General features: G+C 41.0%; 1 protein-coding gene across 10 annotated transcripts in view; it reads right to left on the reverse strand.

The window, feature by feature from the left end:
• The window catches only part of inpp4ab (inositol polyphosphate-4-phosphatase type I Ab), a 107,129-nt gene that overhangs the window by 21,152 nt on the left and 69,858 nt on the right, over window positions 1-16,119 (reverse strand). For 5 of the 10 annotated variants that reach the window (XM_085399649.1, XM_085399650.1, XM_085399652.1 and 2 more), the window contains 12 exons: window positions 12,347-12,494; window positions 9,968-10,098; window positions 9,782-9,886; window positions 9,578-9,686; window positions 9,323-9,340; window positions 7,396-7,582; window positions 7,094-7,309; window positions 5,174-5,315; window positions 4,054-4,242; window positions 3,517-3,549; window positions 2,720-2,892; window positions 38-161 (listed from right to left, as the gene is read on the reverse strand). In XM_085399649.1, the coding sequence (XP_085255775.1) occupies window positions 38-161; window positions 2,720-2,892; window positions 3,517-3,549; window positions 4,054-4,242; window positions 5,174-5,315; window positions 7,094-7,309; window positions 7,396-7,582; window positions 9,323-9,340; window positions 9,578-9,686; window positions 9,782-9,886; window positions 9,968-10,098; window positions 12,347-12,494 (1,575 nt within the window). The remainder of the gene's footprint in view (window positions 1-37; window positions 162-2,719; window positions 2,893-3,516; window positions 3,550-4,053; window positions 4,243-5,173; window positions 5,316-7,093; window positions 7,310-7,395; window positions 7,583-9,322; window positions 9,341-9,577; window positions 9,687-9,781; window positions 9,887-9,967; window positions 10,099-12,346; window positions 12,495-16,119) is intronic. The other 5 variants (XM_085399653.1, XM_085399655.1, XM_085399654.1 and 2 more) reach the window with 5 other exon arrangements.

The raw sequence follows: 16,119 nt of genomic DNA on the forward strand, positions 1-16,119 counted from the left end.
TGTGTGCGATTAGAAAAAGCTTTGAGCGTGTTTGTACCGTAGGTGCTGAGCAGGGACTCAAACTGAGCAAGTAGGCCGATGGTGTAGAGCTGTCGCAGGAATCCGTTGTCACGGAGACAGTTCCTCAGCTTGATAATGAAGCCGCAGATGAGAGCGGTGAGCTGTAACACACACACACACACACACACACACACACATGAACTCGAACAGCAGGTCAGACAAGAAAGAGTCAGTTTGTTGTTTTCCAAGCTCAGTTTTATAAACTTTTAAAGCAGCGGTCTGACACCATCATCAGCCAAAGCTACTGCTGCAAGCTGCTTTGCAACCCCGGTCCACGCCAGCCTCCCACCAGTCAACCTGTGGCTTACAATCAAAAGTGGGAAGTTTTCCTCCTTTCCTCCTTGCAACTGTTGCTCTAGTGTGACTGAGCTATAGTGTTCCTTTCGTGTTTAATATGAAACTGAGCTGCATTTGATGTCCCATCTGAAATCTGACGTCTGTGAGGTCGACAAATATGAGTACAGTGTTTTTCAACCATAAACCTGACCAAAAAAGCAATGAGGAAGCAAAACGACTCTATAGCTGTCTGTGTAGCACACTGATCATCACTACACACAAAGACATCCTGCAGTCTGAGCTCGGCATTAATCGCCTGTGTCTGTTGTCACTGATGCCTGCTGCTGCTGTGAATCTGTGCAGTTTAAATAAAGTCAAATTCAAAGTACTTTCACTGCAGATTCCTTGAAATGTTAAACGACACATGATTTAAGCTGTAATTACCACAAAAATCTTACATTTAATTTACAATTCAGATCACACTTTCATTTTTAACACACCCGACACTGACTGCAGTGTCGGTTTTTAAACCTGCATCATATTCTCGAATGCAAATCAACATATGGTTTCACATCAAGACACCACCGATTGGCTGCTTATCACATTATGTAAGTGGACTCATGCGGTTGGTTTCTGTGCATCCTTGTGCAGCTCAGCGTGTTGCGGCGCACGCTTTTGAGGACTGCACTGACAAGTTTTATGTAACTGATTTTCAGTTCACACTGCCAGAAGCTAACTTCACACGGATCTGACTGAAGACGATCAGAAATGTTATACACCCAACAAACCCTGAATGGCTGAGGATCACTATTGAGTTTGCAGTTGTGTGCTCTTAAATATGCTCTTTAATGCATGGTTGAAACAGAGTCTGAAATTCTGCCTGCAGAGTCCCAAACTCAGGAAGATATTTTTATTTGATGAGTAAATATAACCCCCAGTATGTTAGACTGACCAGTGATTCTACGTTGGCCTTAGGTGCCTGTGATGGCGCCAATGATAGCTGGGATACGCTCCAGCCCCTCTGAGAACTGGACGAGCCATTAATGGCCCAGCACACTATAGTAAAAACAAAACGACAGCCATCTCTACAGCTAGGAAAGGAAAATAATAAATCCGACTGCCTACTGGGAGGCAACCTGTCTCCAAATAGTTGCAGTCCAACTCAGACCGACTGCAAGCACTCTGAGGCAGAATGATAAAGATCTGCAAATAACTGTTGTCTAATTTATAAACACAGACAGATTGTCAACATATTGCAATCAGTCTGCACAGATGAGCGCAGCAATTCTGGGACACGTGTTTTTACAATAGAGGACTGAACTTAAGTGGTTGCAAACTGGTTGTATCGTGGTTATGTGAAAATTGCCGAGTGCCAATGGAGGAATTTCTGAATTTCTCTGTCAAATCTACAAATGTAAGTAGTTGATGTGAATGTCTGTGTATGTAGACGGCAAGAGAGTTCAAATTTTCTCAGCTTTATCACAGTTAATCGCCGTATTATCAGACCTGGTCCCCGTCTTTGAAGCAACAATTTCAGAGGAAACAAGATCACAATGTGCATGGTGGGGGTTGTGATCATGCAGTGGCCTCCAACCACTGTTTTCCCAGAGTGTGACTGTAGCATAGGGAAAAACGATGGATGTGCCAGTGATGGAAGGCCACTCTCAACACATGTGGGTCATTTCTGAGAACTATAATCAAAGCATTAACAATGTCAGAAAACAGGATCTCACCATCTTTAAACATTGCTTTGGAGCAATGAAACTCAAACCACTTGAATGGCGCAAAAAGAAATTTTAGAATATTTAGCTTTATGCTTTGAAAATGCTTGACTGATTACTTGTAAGTATTTCAGCTCTGATTATAGCTGACTATTATGAAATGCTATTCTTACTTCTTTACTTAATGCTTGGATTAGAGTTTAACTTGAAGTGTCTGAGTCCTGTAGCTGCTCATTTAAGAGCTGCAGGGATCCACCGCTGGGTAAATATAACTGATGTTAGTTAGACAAGAGGGTTTGCCAAAAACTACAATCGCAAAGAGCCTCTAAAAATACTGAAGGAGGGATCCACTTTGAGGACTACATCTGGCATCATATCCTCTTTATAACTGCAGTCTCAGGTGAGTGGGAGTGTGAAATCCTTACTTGCTGTGCTCCCTTTGCCTTTACTCTTTACTCAGACATTTAATAGTCATATGAATACCGTAAAGCCACAAAGTCATAGAGCTCTGAACTCCTTGCTTTTACGATATTTACACTTTTCTTGGCCTTTTCCTTCACTTTGAGTCACTCCAGGATAAACACATCAGCTCAGACATACATTACCAGAAATATGTGTAGGTGAGTGTGTCTGAGTCACTTGGATGATGTTTGCGTGCTGACCGTTTGGCAGAAGACAATGTCGCGGCGGTACTGCAGTGACACGTCCATGGCTATCGTCGGGGCGGTGTCCTGCATGAGCAGGAAGACCATAGACTTCTTGGCTTTGTCGCTCATCATGGCAACGCACTCCGTGAGCGTGGTAAGGAGAGGGTACAGTGCCTCGCTCCACTCGCCTGCAACAAGTGCAAATAAACCATGAGAGACCAAGCACAAATATGCCTTCAAACCAATAATTTCCACACCAAGTAGCAAAGATTGTGTTTTTCAGAGTCCACTTCTTGTTAAATTTGACAGAAACAGAAAAAAAAGACAAGAGGGACAATGGGGAAAGGAGAAGCACACACACACTGAAATCTTTTAGGGTGAAGCCACAGGACTAGCCACAAATCCTGCTGGAAAGAACCTAAAAACACTTGCAGAGATCTGACAGAGCTGTTTGAGTCAAAAGCCTGCTGTCAGGCTTGTTCTTAAAAAATAGGAAACGAGCTGAGTGTTACAGACCCCAGTCTTTATGTAAAGAAAAAGGTGCAAATTTAGAGCAGTCACAGCAGATTCTAAAACAGTGACACTGATTTGTGGGGGTTTTTGGACTGAGGGCAGATTTAGGTATTAAAAATGAGTCAATCACTGTAGCTATTAAAATAAATAAATAAATAATGAGTTTTTGTAACTATTTCAGGGTTTGTTGGAGTTTACTCAGTCCAGACATTGGAATATCTCTGCCTGGACTTCTTATCAAAATCCGTCTGGAAAAGTGAGTAGAGTGAGAGGAGCACATGTGGGGAGGCAGCTCTTACCTGGATACGCCTCCTCAGCACTGGGGCTTCCATCTGGAAGAGGGGTTGGAGGTGCGACATGCATGATTAGCAGCACTGTACGCCATAGAGGGCAGCAGAGACAACACAGAAGAAACACTGCAGACCAGAGTCCAAACATCCTTATTCTCTAATGGCTCACGAGGAAGAACTCTTTTCTGTCTTATTTTATGAAAATCTAGTGTGTTTTGGGGGGAATTTGGACAGATGTTGGACCCTGGTCTGCTACAACATGTAGAAAATCTCAGATACAACAGCTACATTGCTACAGTACTGCTGCAACACTGTGCACATAAAGACACGCAGACCACACATAAAACACTGAACGCTTTTTAAAGACGAGTCATTTAAGAGCATTTTCTCAAGGAATAAAGTTGGCTGATGAGGTGAAGGAAAAATCTGCTCATGAATCCTCCAACTTCTTAAAAGTAAGCAGTGACCTGAGCTGAAAATAGATGTGGAGGGATGACTCAAGAAGAAGAAGAAGAAGAGAAAAAACAGGAAAAAAACAAAACCTACAGGTTTTCTGTTCGGGGCTGGGAGGCCGTGCAGAGGAGAGGGCAAGCTGAGAGGAAGAGGATGGTGGTGGAGATGATGATGATGGTGGAGGTGGTTCTAATGATGATGATGATGATGGTGGTAAGGATGGAGATTCCTCTGACATACTTTCTGGGTTGATCCAGAAAGCTAAACACTTCCCACCATCGCCTTTTCACACCCACATAAAAAAAATCAAGGGGTCAGCAAACAAGTTTAGAACTTTAGTATAAAACAACGAGAATATTTCAATTTTCTTATTTAAATAAATAAAGAGAACGGGTGGGTGAAATTGACTTCTAATTCCAAGTGGTGATAACTTCACACTATATCTGTCTATGTTGGAAACAAACAAGAGCAAAACTCTATTTCTCAGTATTTACTGTCTCTTTGTGGTATTTTTCTCTGAACTCTGCAGAGCTGCTAACATCTTATCGGTGACTTGCGAGAGGTTTAACCTGCACTGGGTTTAAAGCCAGACTCCAGGAATACTGTCTTACTCTGTGGGACAGGGAGAGCCGAGGGATATAAAAAAAACAACGTAGTCCCACAACTGGGACATCTGCTCACTCATAACTGCAGATCTCATGGCTCCTATAAACGAGGTAAACACTGGGCTCATGAGCTTCTGGCCTCTTCTTTAGAGTCTTTTTTTGCTGTAAACTGTGGTCCTGTGCAGTTTCTGATCCCTCACCTGTGCCGTCTGGTTTCACAACATAAAGGACCTCATAACTAAGAGATCCAAGCTGGTTTCAAAGTAATCCCATATTATTCTAGACTTTTTATACCAACTCCCACTCTTATGGCTCCCTAACTCACTAAAATGCAATCTTTTGACTTTGCTGTGCATTTTTTAGTCCTCCAGTTTGCAGATTCCTATTAATGGTACCAAAAGCATGTCAGTAAAGACATTTACCAGCTCTTGAATCATATTGACACTGTTTTCCTCCAACAGTTTACCACCTCTGAGCCAGATTAACATGTTAGCAACACATGCATCTCACCCCCCGGAAACAGTATAACACTGCAAGCATAAATTAAAGAGTGCTGATGAGAGGGCACAGAAGTAAACTACAGCTAAAAAACTGTAAGAGTCTCTTACCTTTCTTACTGCTGCCACCCTGCTGGTCACTCTGGGTACTGTCCTGACTGCCCACGCTGGGTCTCCTCTCTTTCTGAAGCAGCTTGTCGACGCGCTGGATGATGCACTCCAGAGACTTATCCACATTTGACCACACCTTCTCCTGAGAGGACATGTTTACAACATTCAGCTGTTTCAGCTTCAATTTTAGAGAGTAACAAACCAATCAAAAGAGCGTCTTTAAGTAATGTGCTAAAAAAGGAAAGGTGACACTTTGAAAATATTTATGTGCAAAAAAGGAGTAAAAAACGTGCACGTCTCACACCACTCCTAATTTCTTTGTATATATGCTATAAATGTTTGCTTGTATGTAGTTTCAATTAGAAACAGCGTTACAACTCTGAGCCTGAAAGTCAATATTTGGTGTGATCAGCTTTATTCTTCAGCACAGTCTGAACTCTCTTAGGCAGCTTTCTTGTCATGTCTTTAAGTAGTCTTCAGGAATAGTTCTCCAGGCTTCTTGCAGGACATTCAAAGCTCTTCTTTGGATGTTTCTGCCTTTTGTTCTGTTCTCTGTCCACATGATCCCACACTGCTTCAATAATGTTGAGGTCTGGGCTCTGGGGAGGCCAATCCATGACTGATATTACTCCACTGGTATTCTTTTACTGCATTCCTTGTGTATTTGGGATCATTGTCATGCTGAAAAATGAAGCTGTTGTCAATCAGATGATTTCCAGGTGATATTTCTACGGTGGCCCTGAGAGGCCAAACGGACTGCAACTTAAGAAAACACCAGCAATAAGAAAAATGTTGCAAAGGCACACAAAACACAACGGAAATAAGAAAAAACAGATTTCCAAAGCACATTTCTGTGGAAATGTTCAGGTACAAGGACTAGACTGAAAAAGAGTTAAAAAAAAAAAAAAAAAAAGTAGCCAGCGTCCAAAGAAACACTTTGAAACACCTTAAGAAAGCCTGGAAAAGTATTGCTCAAGAGTACTTTACAAACAAAAGATAGTCTGTCCTCCTGGAAACAAAATATAACTAAATGAGGGGAAGTTCAGGACACAGTACTGTTTTTATTGAAGAAATAAATTACAGCAGGGAATTATACTCAAGTCAGAGGAAGGAGAGGAGGAATTCAATCAGCGAAGATTCATGGATTTCATTACATGACCCTCGTCTCAGTACACAGAGGCAAAATGCACTCATGACAGTAATGTCACTTCAAGTTCATTAAATTTAAATAAAGATATTTTGCGCATCATTTACCACTAAGCAGTGTCAGAGAAGCCACCATTTCTATGAAGACTGTGTGATGACTGCATAATGTCTTTCCTTTGTCATTTGAAGTTCCTGTTCTTGTTATATGATATTTATCTACAGTAGTGATATAAAAAAACAAAAACTTTGTTTTTTTTCTGCTACTATACTCAAAAAATGTGATAAGTGCAAAATCTAAATAACAAAGTGACAAGAACTTAAATAATAAGATGGAAACTGGCACTGTTAATTAAAGGATAATCATTTAAATATTCTGATGCGTAGTTGTGCATATATTTTCAATAACATGAGCTCAAAAGTTCACTTATAAGCATCCTGAAGCTTTAACCACCACTCACGTGTTTTTTCAGATACTGCGTTTTACTTATATTAGCTAACAGATGGCTAAAAATAAAAAAAGATTGAAAAATGAACCCAGAGCTTCTCCTTTTTGAGTTTCACCTGTTTTTTCTACTTTCAGTTGGAAATCTGTTAAATTACAAACTGCGTGTCCTCTTCTGAAGACTGGTTGTCATCCAGCTTGGTACAGAGTGTAGTTAAGATCTTAAGCTGTATGCACAACGCGTGCCAAGAAGCTCATTTGTTCTCATGCGAAAATAAATAAATAAATAAATCTGGAATCAAAAAACAGCCAAAAACTGCTGATGAACTCACCCATTCCTCTTCGTGCCAGTCCACATGCAGTGAAGACCGGCTGTTGCGACCGCTGTACTTTGCTGTCAGTGTGTCCTGGTCGTTGCGGAGCACTACTTGTTCGGACTCAGCTGAAGGAGACGCTTTGGAGGCGATGTACTCGGGCCGCGCTGCGTTCAGGGCCTGAATAGCTGAAGCTAGCAGCTTGCAGTCGCACACTGTCACCAGCTGACGGGTCTGAAAGGAAGAAGGTATGAATGATATATGATGAAATAAGAAGCGTCCCCACGTAACGTCACATCACTTCCAAAAACTTTTTGTACCTTATCAGCCAGACTGGCGAGCGTCCACTCCAGTCCGCTGGCCGATCGGTCTTTGGCAGCTCGAGACAGCCTCTCTGCGTAGTAGCTGACCTGAGTCTTCAGCGTGTTGATGTGGGCGATGATCTCTTTGGCTCGGACAATGTCCTGGGGTATGTAGATGATGGACTGAGAGCTGGAGAGGGCGCTACTGTAGGGAACAAAGACACACAGACACGTCTGTATCCGAGCTGGGACTGAGGATACTCTACACTCACCAGCCACTTTATTAGGTGCTTTATTACTTTATTAGGTACATCTGTTCAACTGGTCATGGCAGCAATTTAATGCATTTATGGTCAAAACAACCTGCTGTAGTTCAAACTGAGCATCAGAATGGAGAAGAAAGGTGACTTAATTGACTTTAAATGGTTGTTTGGTCTGAGTATTTCACAAACTGCTGATCTACTAGGACTTTGTCAGACAACCACAACCACAGAAAACCATAAAGATCCAACTTTTGTCAGCTAAGATCAGGAAACTAAGGCTATAACTTGTGAGTGGCAGTTCACTGGGTAAAAATGCCTTCAGAGGAGAATAGCCAGCCAGCCAGCTGATAAGAAGGCAATAATAAGCCACCACTCATTACAACCAAGGTATGCAGAAGAGCAGCTCTGAATACAGCAGAAGAGCACACCAGGTCCCGCTCCTGTCAACTAAGAACAAGAAAACTGAGGCTACAATTCACACGGGCTCACCAAATCTGGACAACAGAGAACTGGAAAAATGTCACCTGATCTGATGAGCCTGAATTTGTGCTGTGACATTTGGTTGGTAGGGTGAGAATTTGTCATAAACAATATGACAGCATTGATCCATCCTGCCTCAGGTTGGATGAAATCATCTCAAACTGGTTTCTTGAACATGAGGATGAGTTCACTGTACTGAAATGGGCTCCACAGTCACCAGATCTCAGTGCAACAGAGCACCATTGGGATTTGGTAGAACAGGAGATCCACATCATGGATGTGCAGCTGACAAATTTGCAGCAACTGTGTGATGCCATCAAGCCAATATGGACCGAAAACTTTGAAGAATGTTTCCAGCACCTTGCTGAACTGTGCGATAAAGAATTAAGGCAGCTCTGAAGGTCCAACCCGGTACTGACAAGGTGCACCTAATAAAGTGGCCTGTAGGTGTATATTTTTGTAATGTTTCTGTCTTATGTCTGAAATATGCTTCAGCAGGAAATATACGCTGTAACTGGAAACAGAATACTATAGCAGCAACCTGTTTAGGTTTAAGAAGGGTTTCGGTTACGTCTTAAGTTAGAACGTAAACTTCCTGCAGAAGTCTAAATCAAGCTTCAGAGGGTCTGTTTCAAAAACGTAGTGAGAGACATTACCCACTACTCTTAACTTTAGTGTTTCACAGATGTACAAACATACAGTGTCTGCATGCACATGCCTGCTCTTAATGGACCGGAGAGACAACATGGAGCAGACTTCAATAAACGCCAGGGACGGGGAACGATACCACTCGCTTCACAAATTCAGACCATCTCATGTAGAAGAATTTTAAAAATGTCTCTTTAATATTGTCAGGGTTTGACTTTTTAAGCACAGAAACATGTTTTAATGGACTTTAAAATGATGACTGAATTCATAAAGTGAGCAGTATTCAAACAACTTTGTGACAAACCTTGTGCTCGCTTTAAGACGACACACATTTTAGTTCTATATTAGTTAACACAACACTGTTAAGACTGATGCGCCACGTGCCGTTATTTCTTTGCATTAACATAATAAGCTATGCAAAACCCCATTCTTCCAGCTTAAAACTGAAAATACATTGTTGTACAAATCTTAAGGATCTATGAAAGTGTGATTTTTTATTTTGTATTTTTTTAGAAGTGTCAAATGAAAACAAGCAAAGCAGTGCAACGACTCACCATTCCTCCTCATATATGCTGATCGGAAAAGTAACAAAAACAAAATTAAGAGGAAGCCATAAAAAGGGAACTGCAGGATTAATGCAGAAATTGAAGAAACAAAGATGACAAAAAAAAAACAACTGTTTAAATACAAATCACAAGATGAATAAAGCAAAATATAAAAACCCAAAACAGGAGCAGAGGTCATCGCAACTTGCTTCCCCCCACCTCTTTCATTTTCCTATGTGACGCCCCACTTTGTGCTCAACTTACTGTTTCTTTGCTTCCTCGAACTTCTGGATGATCTTCCTCAGACCGCCGTTCTTAAAACCCTGGCAGTGAGCGGCCGGGGCGCCGACTGTTACCACATCATATGTCTGTTCTGGAAAGACAAACAAGGACGTTTTAAAGGCACAACAAGAAGTGCGTGCAATCACAGCAAGATTTGTTTTTTAATAATTTGTATTCGTGTCTAACCAAAACCCAGCTCATCCTGCACCCTCATCCTCTGAACGTGAAGGTTAGTGGGCATGAACTCCAGCTTCTTGTCTGCTTTCAGGTTACTGGCTTTGAATGATGGGCCTGACAAAGAGACGAAGAAGCTTAGTCGTTATCTTTTTAACTTTTTCTTTTAGGTGTACTCGGGCCTGCACGTACACTGACCTCTGTATTCACTGAGGTCAGACAGTGTCTCTTGGTAAGCGAGTATTATGTTCTGGTACTGAGAGACGATCTGCCGCCGCAGGTTCTCCCAGCAGGGGGACAACTCTCCCAACTCCTCCAACTCACAAACCCTGCAGACGGAATAGTTAGAAAGAGGAAAAAATGAATCATCAAGTACTGCGCTCGCTTCAATATGCATTTCAAATGACTTTCAATAAGAGCTGTGGCAATTATCCATAATCAGAAATAATTTCCATAATTTAAGGAATTTCTCTGATTTCAGCTTCTCGGACGGGATAATTTGTTGCTTGTTTTGGTTTAATGTAACATCCTTTCATTTATCCTCCCTCTCCTATACATCCAGGTTCAAGGTCATGGGTTTGGTCAGACTAAGCAGAGAAACTCAGACCTGCCTTTTCCTGGCCGCCTCTTCCAGCTCATCTGGGGGAAAACTGAATTATTTCCAAGCCAACTGAGAGATGCAATCTCTCCACCGAGCCCTGCTCTGCCCTGGGGCCTCCTCCCCACAGGACATGCCAGAAACACCTCACCCAGGAGGTATCCATAAGGCATCCAAATCACATGCCAGAATCACCTCAGCTGCCTCCTTTTGATGTGAAGGAGCAGTGGCTCTAATCCAAATGTCTCCCCAATGACTGAACTCTTCCATCCTATTACAAAGGCAGAGGCTGTCCACCCTTCAGAGAACGGTTATTTTGTCACTTCTATCTGCAATCTCATTCTTTCTGTCACTATCCAAAGCTTGCGATCATAGTTGAGGGTGGGGAGGTAGATTGACCGATAAACCAAACACTTTGCTTTTATGCTTAGCTCTCTCTTCACCAAAGCAGAGCCCCAATCCGTCATTCAACCAAGACCTTAAGGTAACTAAACTCCTCCCCTTGAGGCAACAAGTCATCCTTGACCTGGAGTGAGCACTCTGCCCTTTCTTTGCTGAAGACCATGGCCTCTGACTTGAAGGTGCTCATTATCATTTCTGCAACTTAGATGCAAACCATCCCGGTGCAAGCTGAAGACCTCTACCCAATGAAGCCAACAGAACAGAATCATCTAGAAAAAGCAGAGATGATATTCTGAGGCCACCAAAATTGAGATCGTCCAACTATCTGGCTATGACTAGAAATTTTGTCCATAGAAACTAAGGACACAAAGTTTAATGAAGCAATAAAGTACATTTCTTTGGGTTTTAAGCTGCTGTAGAGAAAACAAAACATCTGAAGAGGTCAAACTGGGTATTATGAAGTTTAAGCTATAAAAAAATTTAAAATTAAGATTCTTGTTCTTTATGTATTAAATATTTAACCCCTCAAAGGTTTGAAACAATTATTGAGCTCACAAGCTTGTCTACGGTTATGAAGATGAATCACGAGACCGCCGAGTTGGGAGCATCTATGAAGTGGAACACTGGATAAACCATAATGGTGCAAAAGCATGCATTTTAGGTCTCTGCTAATTTTTGTTTTGTTATATTCATTTGGCCTCCATCACAAAGGCCTCGAAACCAGTTACAAGCCTATGAAAGACTGTATTCCCAACCAGTTGGCAAGTGGTTGCTAGCTGTGTGCGACAAAAACCTCTTTGTGACTGCACTGATGACAACCCGATTTCTGTACTCAGCAGCAGTGTTTGCAGACAAGACACCCACTTGTCTGCAAACACTGTCCAACTACTGACCAGTAAGCCATATCGAAGTCAGTTTACACATCATTGGTCTCCTGTTGGTTATTACAGGAACTTAGTTTTGCCTCTTTTTTTTTTTTTTTTTATTAGTCGTGTCAATTCAGTTTCTTTGTAAGCACATTTTAAAAACAAGAGCTGACCAAAGTGGCGTACAGCTAAGAGGAAGAAAACAGAGCAGGAAAATACAGAAAAACTGAAGACGAACAAGTAAGAAAACAAAAGAAATGAGTCAAAGCTCAGGCTTTAAAGATGTCGAGTGTTGATGAGGTAAGTAATGTCCAAAGTTGAGGGAAAATATATTTAACAACTTCATTGTTATATTTTGTGATCAAAATGACTTCACAGTGCAATGGTGGGAAAATCTGATTTCTGGTGATGGTTGAAGGAAATAGCAGTTGTGATGATGTCCACGTCTCATAGAATTTAAGCAGGCTGCTGCTAAAATTCTCCACCTGCATAAATATTGCAGTTGAAACATCTGATGTTGTATTTTACACAGTGTTAACCTGTTTTGAACCCATTTTGAGAAACTATGCATTCTTTAAAAGCACAAAGCAAGGAGCGAAAAAAGTTTTACAGACAGAGGTTCAGTTTATTCAGTATAAGAAATGAAGAATAAGTAAGAACAAGTAACATGTTCTTTATTGGTAAACTTTAGAAATGCATGCATGGCTGTACCTGGCTGCATCCTCCTCCAGCAGCAGTTTGACAAACTGTCTGGGAATGTTTAGAGACAAGACGCTTTCGGCCATCTGCTCCAGCACTCGTAGGTGGTTCCCATCAGTGGTGGGGAAGCGGTACATCCTCGACATCGTGCCGCCAAACACTGAAGCAACACAAAATTCAGTTAGCTTGGATTAGATGAAGACAGATCTGACCAAAGTTTTTCTCAGTAAACAACGTTATTGCTTTCCGTTATTTTTGGACTGCCACTCAATCCCTGAGGTAAACAGACACCTCCCACTCACCGGGGACAATCAATACAACTCAACTGCATGTTGATGGAAAATGTGAGTTAGAGAAATGAAGGACGAGGAGAGAAAAAATAAAAAACCAACAGGTGCAGGGTTGAAATTCAGAAGACATACTCCTCTCAGAATATATGACTATAAGGGTTAATGAAGCTCTGTAAAAGTGTCCAAATGAGTCACTTCTTTCCAGAGACGGAATTACTGCTCGGAGATTAGCTTGGTATAAAGATGTAGGTAAAAATGTTCACGTTCATATGTTGTAACTTGTTTTGAGCAGTCATGTATGCCACATGGTGATATGGGTCTTCAAAGTTTTGCCTTTTTGAAGTTTTTTTCCTGTGAATTATCAGAAAGCAGATCAAACATTCAGGGTACCAATGCTCGTTTCTGTTCCTCTACATCCTACACACTGAAATGGGGCTATTGAAACTAGGTTTTATCCCATGATTTATACGCTTACAAGATCGCTCAATGAAACTTGAAGTATCACAGTCTTAGTGTACATTTGATTTGGTATCAGGAAAATGTAAGGCGAGTTAAAAAGTGCCACTACTATGTCCTCAAGGGACTTTAACTCAGAAAATATTCAGTGTGTGCAGAATACATTTTGCCTGGCATCTTTAAAATTAAATTAAACTAAAACTATTAAATATTAATTTCAACGAGTTAGTCAGTTTGTTTCACACTTTCTCCTTTGGTTTTCCATGCACATAACCTAATACCCTAAGGTCTCAGTGACACAGGGCTACAGACCAGTATCCAACCATTTTACAACCTCTGGTCAATAGGGGAAAATTTGTATTCCCCACCCAGGTACCAGGTGGTTTCTAGAGGCTGCTGGGCACTTTTGGGACCAAAACTTTGCTTGGAAGACGCTGACTTGTCTTCTAAAATTTGTTAACTACTCTCATAGGGAAAGTGAAACTGTGAAAAGTACAACCCAAACTAAAAAATCAGATTCAAGATTATAATTATAACTAGAAATGAAAAAACATTTCCGTAAACTAAAATAAAAAAAAAAAAAAAAAAAAAAAAAATATATATATATATATATATATATATATATATATATATATATATATATATATATATATATATATATATATATATATATATATGTGTGTATATATATATATATATATATATATATATATATATATATATATATATATATATATATATATATATATAAAAATATAAAATTGAAGGAATTTTAAGAAACTTAATTATAGAGCACATATCCTTAGATTTTATCTTTGTCAGTTGTTTAATTGTTTTTTAATTGTAATAACTATGCTGATATTCCTAGGTCTTGCCTCTAACGTATGCCCTGCATACAATATGAATAGAATAGAATTGCTCTTTATTGTCACTCTTACAAGAACAATGAAAGGCAGTTTGGCATGTCTCCATGAGTGTGAAAAGCACAATAGCCTAAGTATTTACACAATAACACAGACAAATTTGCATTTACACAAGAAAGACATGTACAAGTTATACATACACCTGCATACACACGGATACATACATACAGTGGGGCAAAAAAGTATTTAGTCAGCCACCGATTGTGCAAGTTCCCCTGCTTAAAATGATGACAGAGGTCAGTAATTTGCACCAGAGGTACACTTCAACTGTGAGAGACAGAATGTGAAAAAAAAATCCATGAATTCACATGGTAGGATTTGTAAAGAATTTATTCGTAAATCAGGGTGGAAAATAAGTATTTGGTCACCTCAAACAAGGAAAATCTCTGGCTCTCACAGACCTGTAACGCCTTCTGTAAGAAGTTTTTCTGTCCCCCACTCGTTACCTGTATGAATGGCACCTGTTTGAACTCATCATCTGTATAAAAGACACCTGTCCACAGCCTCAAACAGTCAGACTCCAAACTCCGCCATGGCCAAGACCAAAGAGCTTTCGAAGGACACCAGGAAAAGTATTGTAGACCTGCACCAGACTGGGAAGAGTGAATCTACAATAGGCAAGCAGCTTGGTGTGAAAAAATCAACTGTGGGAGCAATCATCAGAAAATGGAAGACATACAAGACCACTGATAATCTCCCTCGATCTGGGGCTCCACGCAAGATCTCATCCCGTGGGGTCAAAATGATCATGAGAACGGTGAGCAAAGATCCCAGAACCACACGGGGGGACCTGGTGAATGACCTGCAGAGAGCTGGGACCAAAGTAACAAAGGTCACCATCAGTAACACACTACAACGGCAGGGAATCAAATCCCGCAGTGCCAGACGTGTTCCGCTGCTGAAGCCAGTGCATGTCCAGGCCCGTCTGAAGTTTGCCAGAGAGCACATGGATGATACAGCAGAGGATTGGGAGAATGTCATGTGGTCAGATGAAACCAAAGTAGAACTTTTTGGTATAAACTCAACTCGTCGTGTTTGGAGGAAGAAGAATACTGAGTTGCATCCCAAGAACACCATACCTACTGTGAAGCATGGGGGTGGAAACATGCTATGGGGCTGTTTTTCTGCCAAGGGGACAGAACGACTGATCCGTGTTAAGGACAGAATGAATGGGGCCATGTATCGTGAGATTTTGAGCCAAAACCTCCTTCCATCAGTGAGAACTTTGAAGATGAAACGAGGCTGGGTCTTCCAACATGACAATGATCCAAAACACACCGCCCGGGCAACAAAGGAGTGGCTCCGTAAGAAGCATTTGAAAGTCCTGGAGTGGCCTAGCCAGTCTCCAGACCTCAACCCCATAGAAAATCTGTGGCGGGAGTTGAAAGTCCGTGTTGCTCGGCGACAGCCCCAAAACATCACTGCTCTCGAGAAGATCTGCATGGAGGAATGGGCCAAAATACCAGCTACTGTGTGTGCAAACCTGGTAAAGACCTATAGTAAACGTTTGACCTCTGTTATTGCCAACAAAGGTTATGTTACAAAGTATTGAGTTGTATTTTTGTTATTGACCAAATACTTATTTTCCACCCTGATTTACGAATAAATTCTTTACAAATCCTACCATGTGGATTCATGGATTGTTTTTTCACATTCTGTCTCTCACAGTTGAAGTGTACCTCTGGTGCAAATTACTGACCTCTGTCATCATTTTAGGTGGGGGAACTTGCACAATCGGTGGCTGACTAAATACTTTTTTGCCCCACTGTATATGTATGTATATATATATACACATATATGCATGCATACATACACATACACACACACACATATTTCCACATACACGCCTACATATATACATACACATACATGCAATCTGAGGAGCAGGTGCATTGTGAGGTACACACTCAGTGTGTGCGGGGGCTGTTGCTACTATAATAAATACGGTTATAAGAAATACAGTTTACAAAGGTAGGAATGTTGGTTTGCTTTATAGTATGAATAAAAATACGGTTTATAAATAAAGTGTAATGAGTGTTGGCAGTGCAGTTATCCTTCAAACAGGGTGGAGGTAGGGTATGTTTGACAGCCGGTGGGTAAAAACTTTTATTTAGTC

Source organism: Rhamphochromis longiceps, linkage group LG23, assembly GCF_057381845.1.
Source record: "Rhamphochromis longiceps isolate RC_006_pf linkage group LG23, R_longiceps_female_GT1.1, whole genome shotgun sequence".
Classification (NCBI taxonomy): domain Eukaryota; kingdom Metazoa; phylum Chordata; class Actinopteri; order Cichliformes; family Cichlidae; genus Rhamphochromis; species Rhamphochromis longiceps.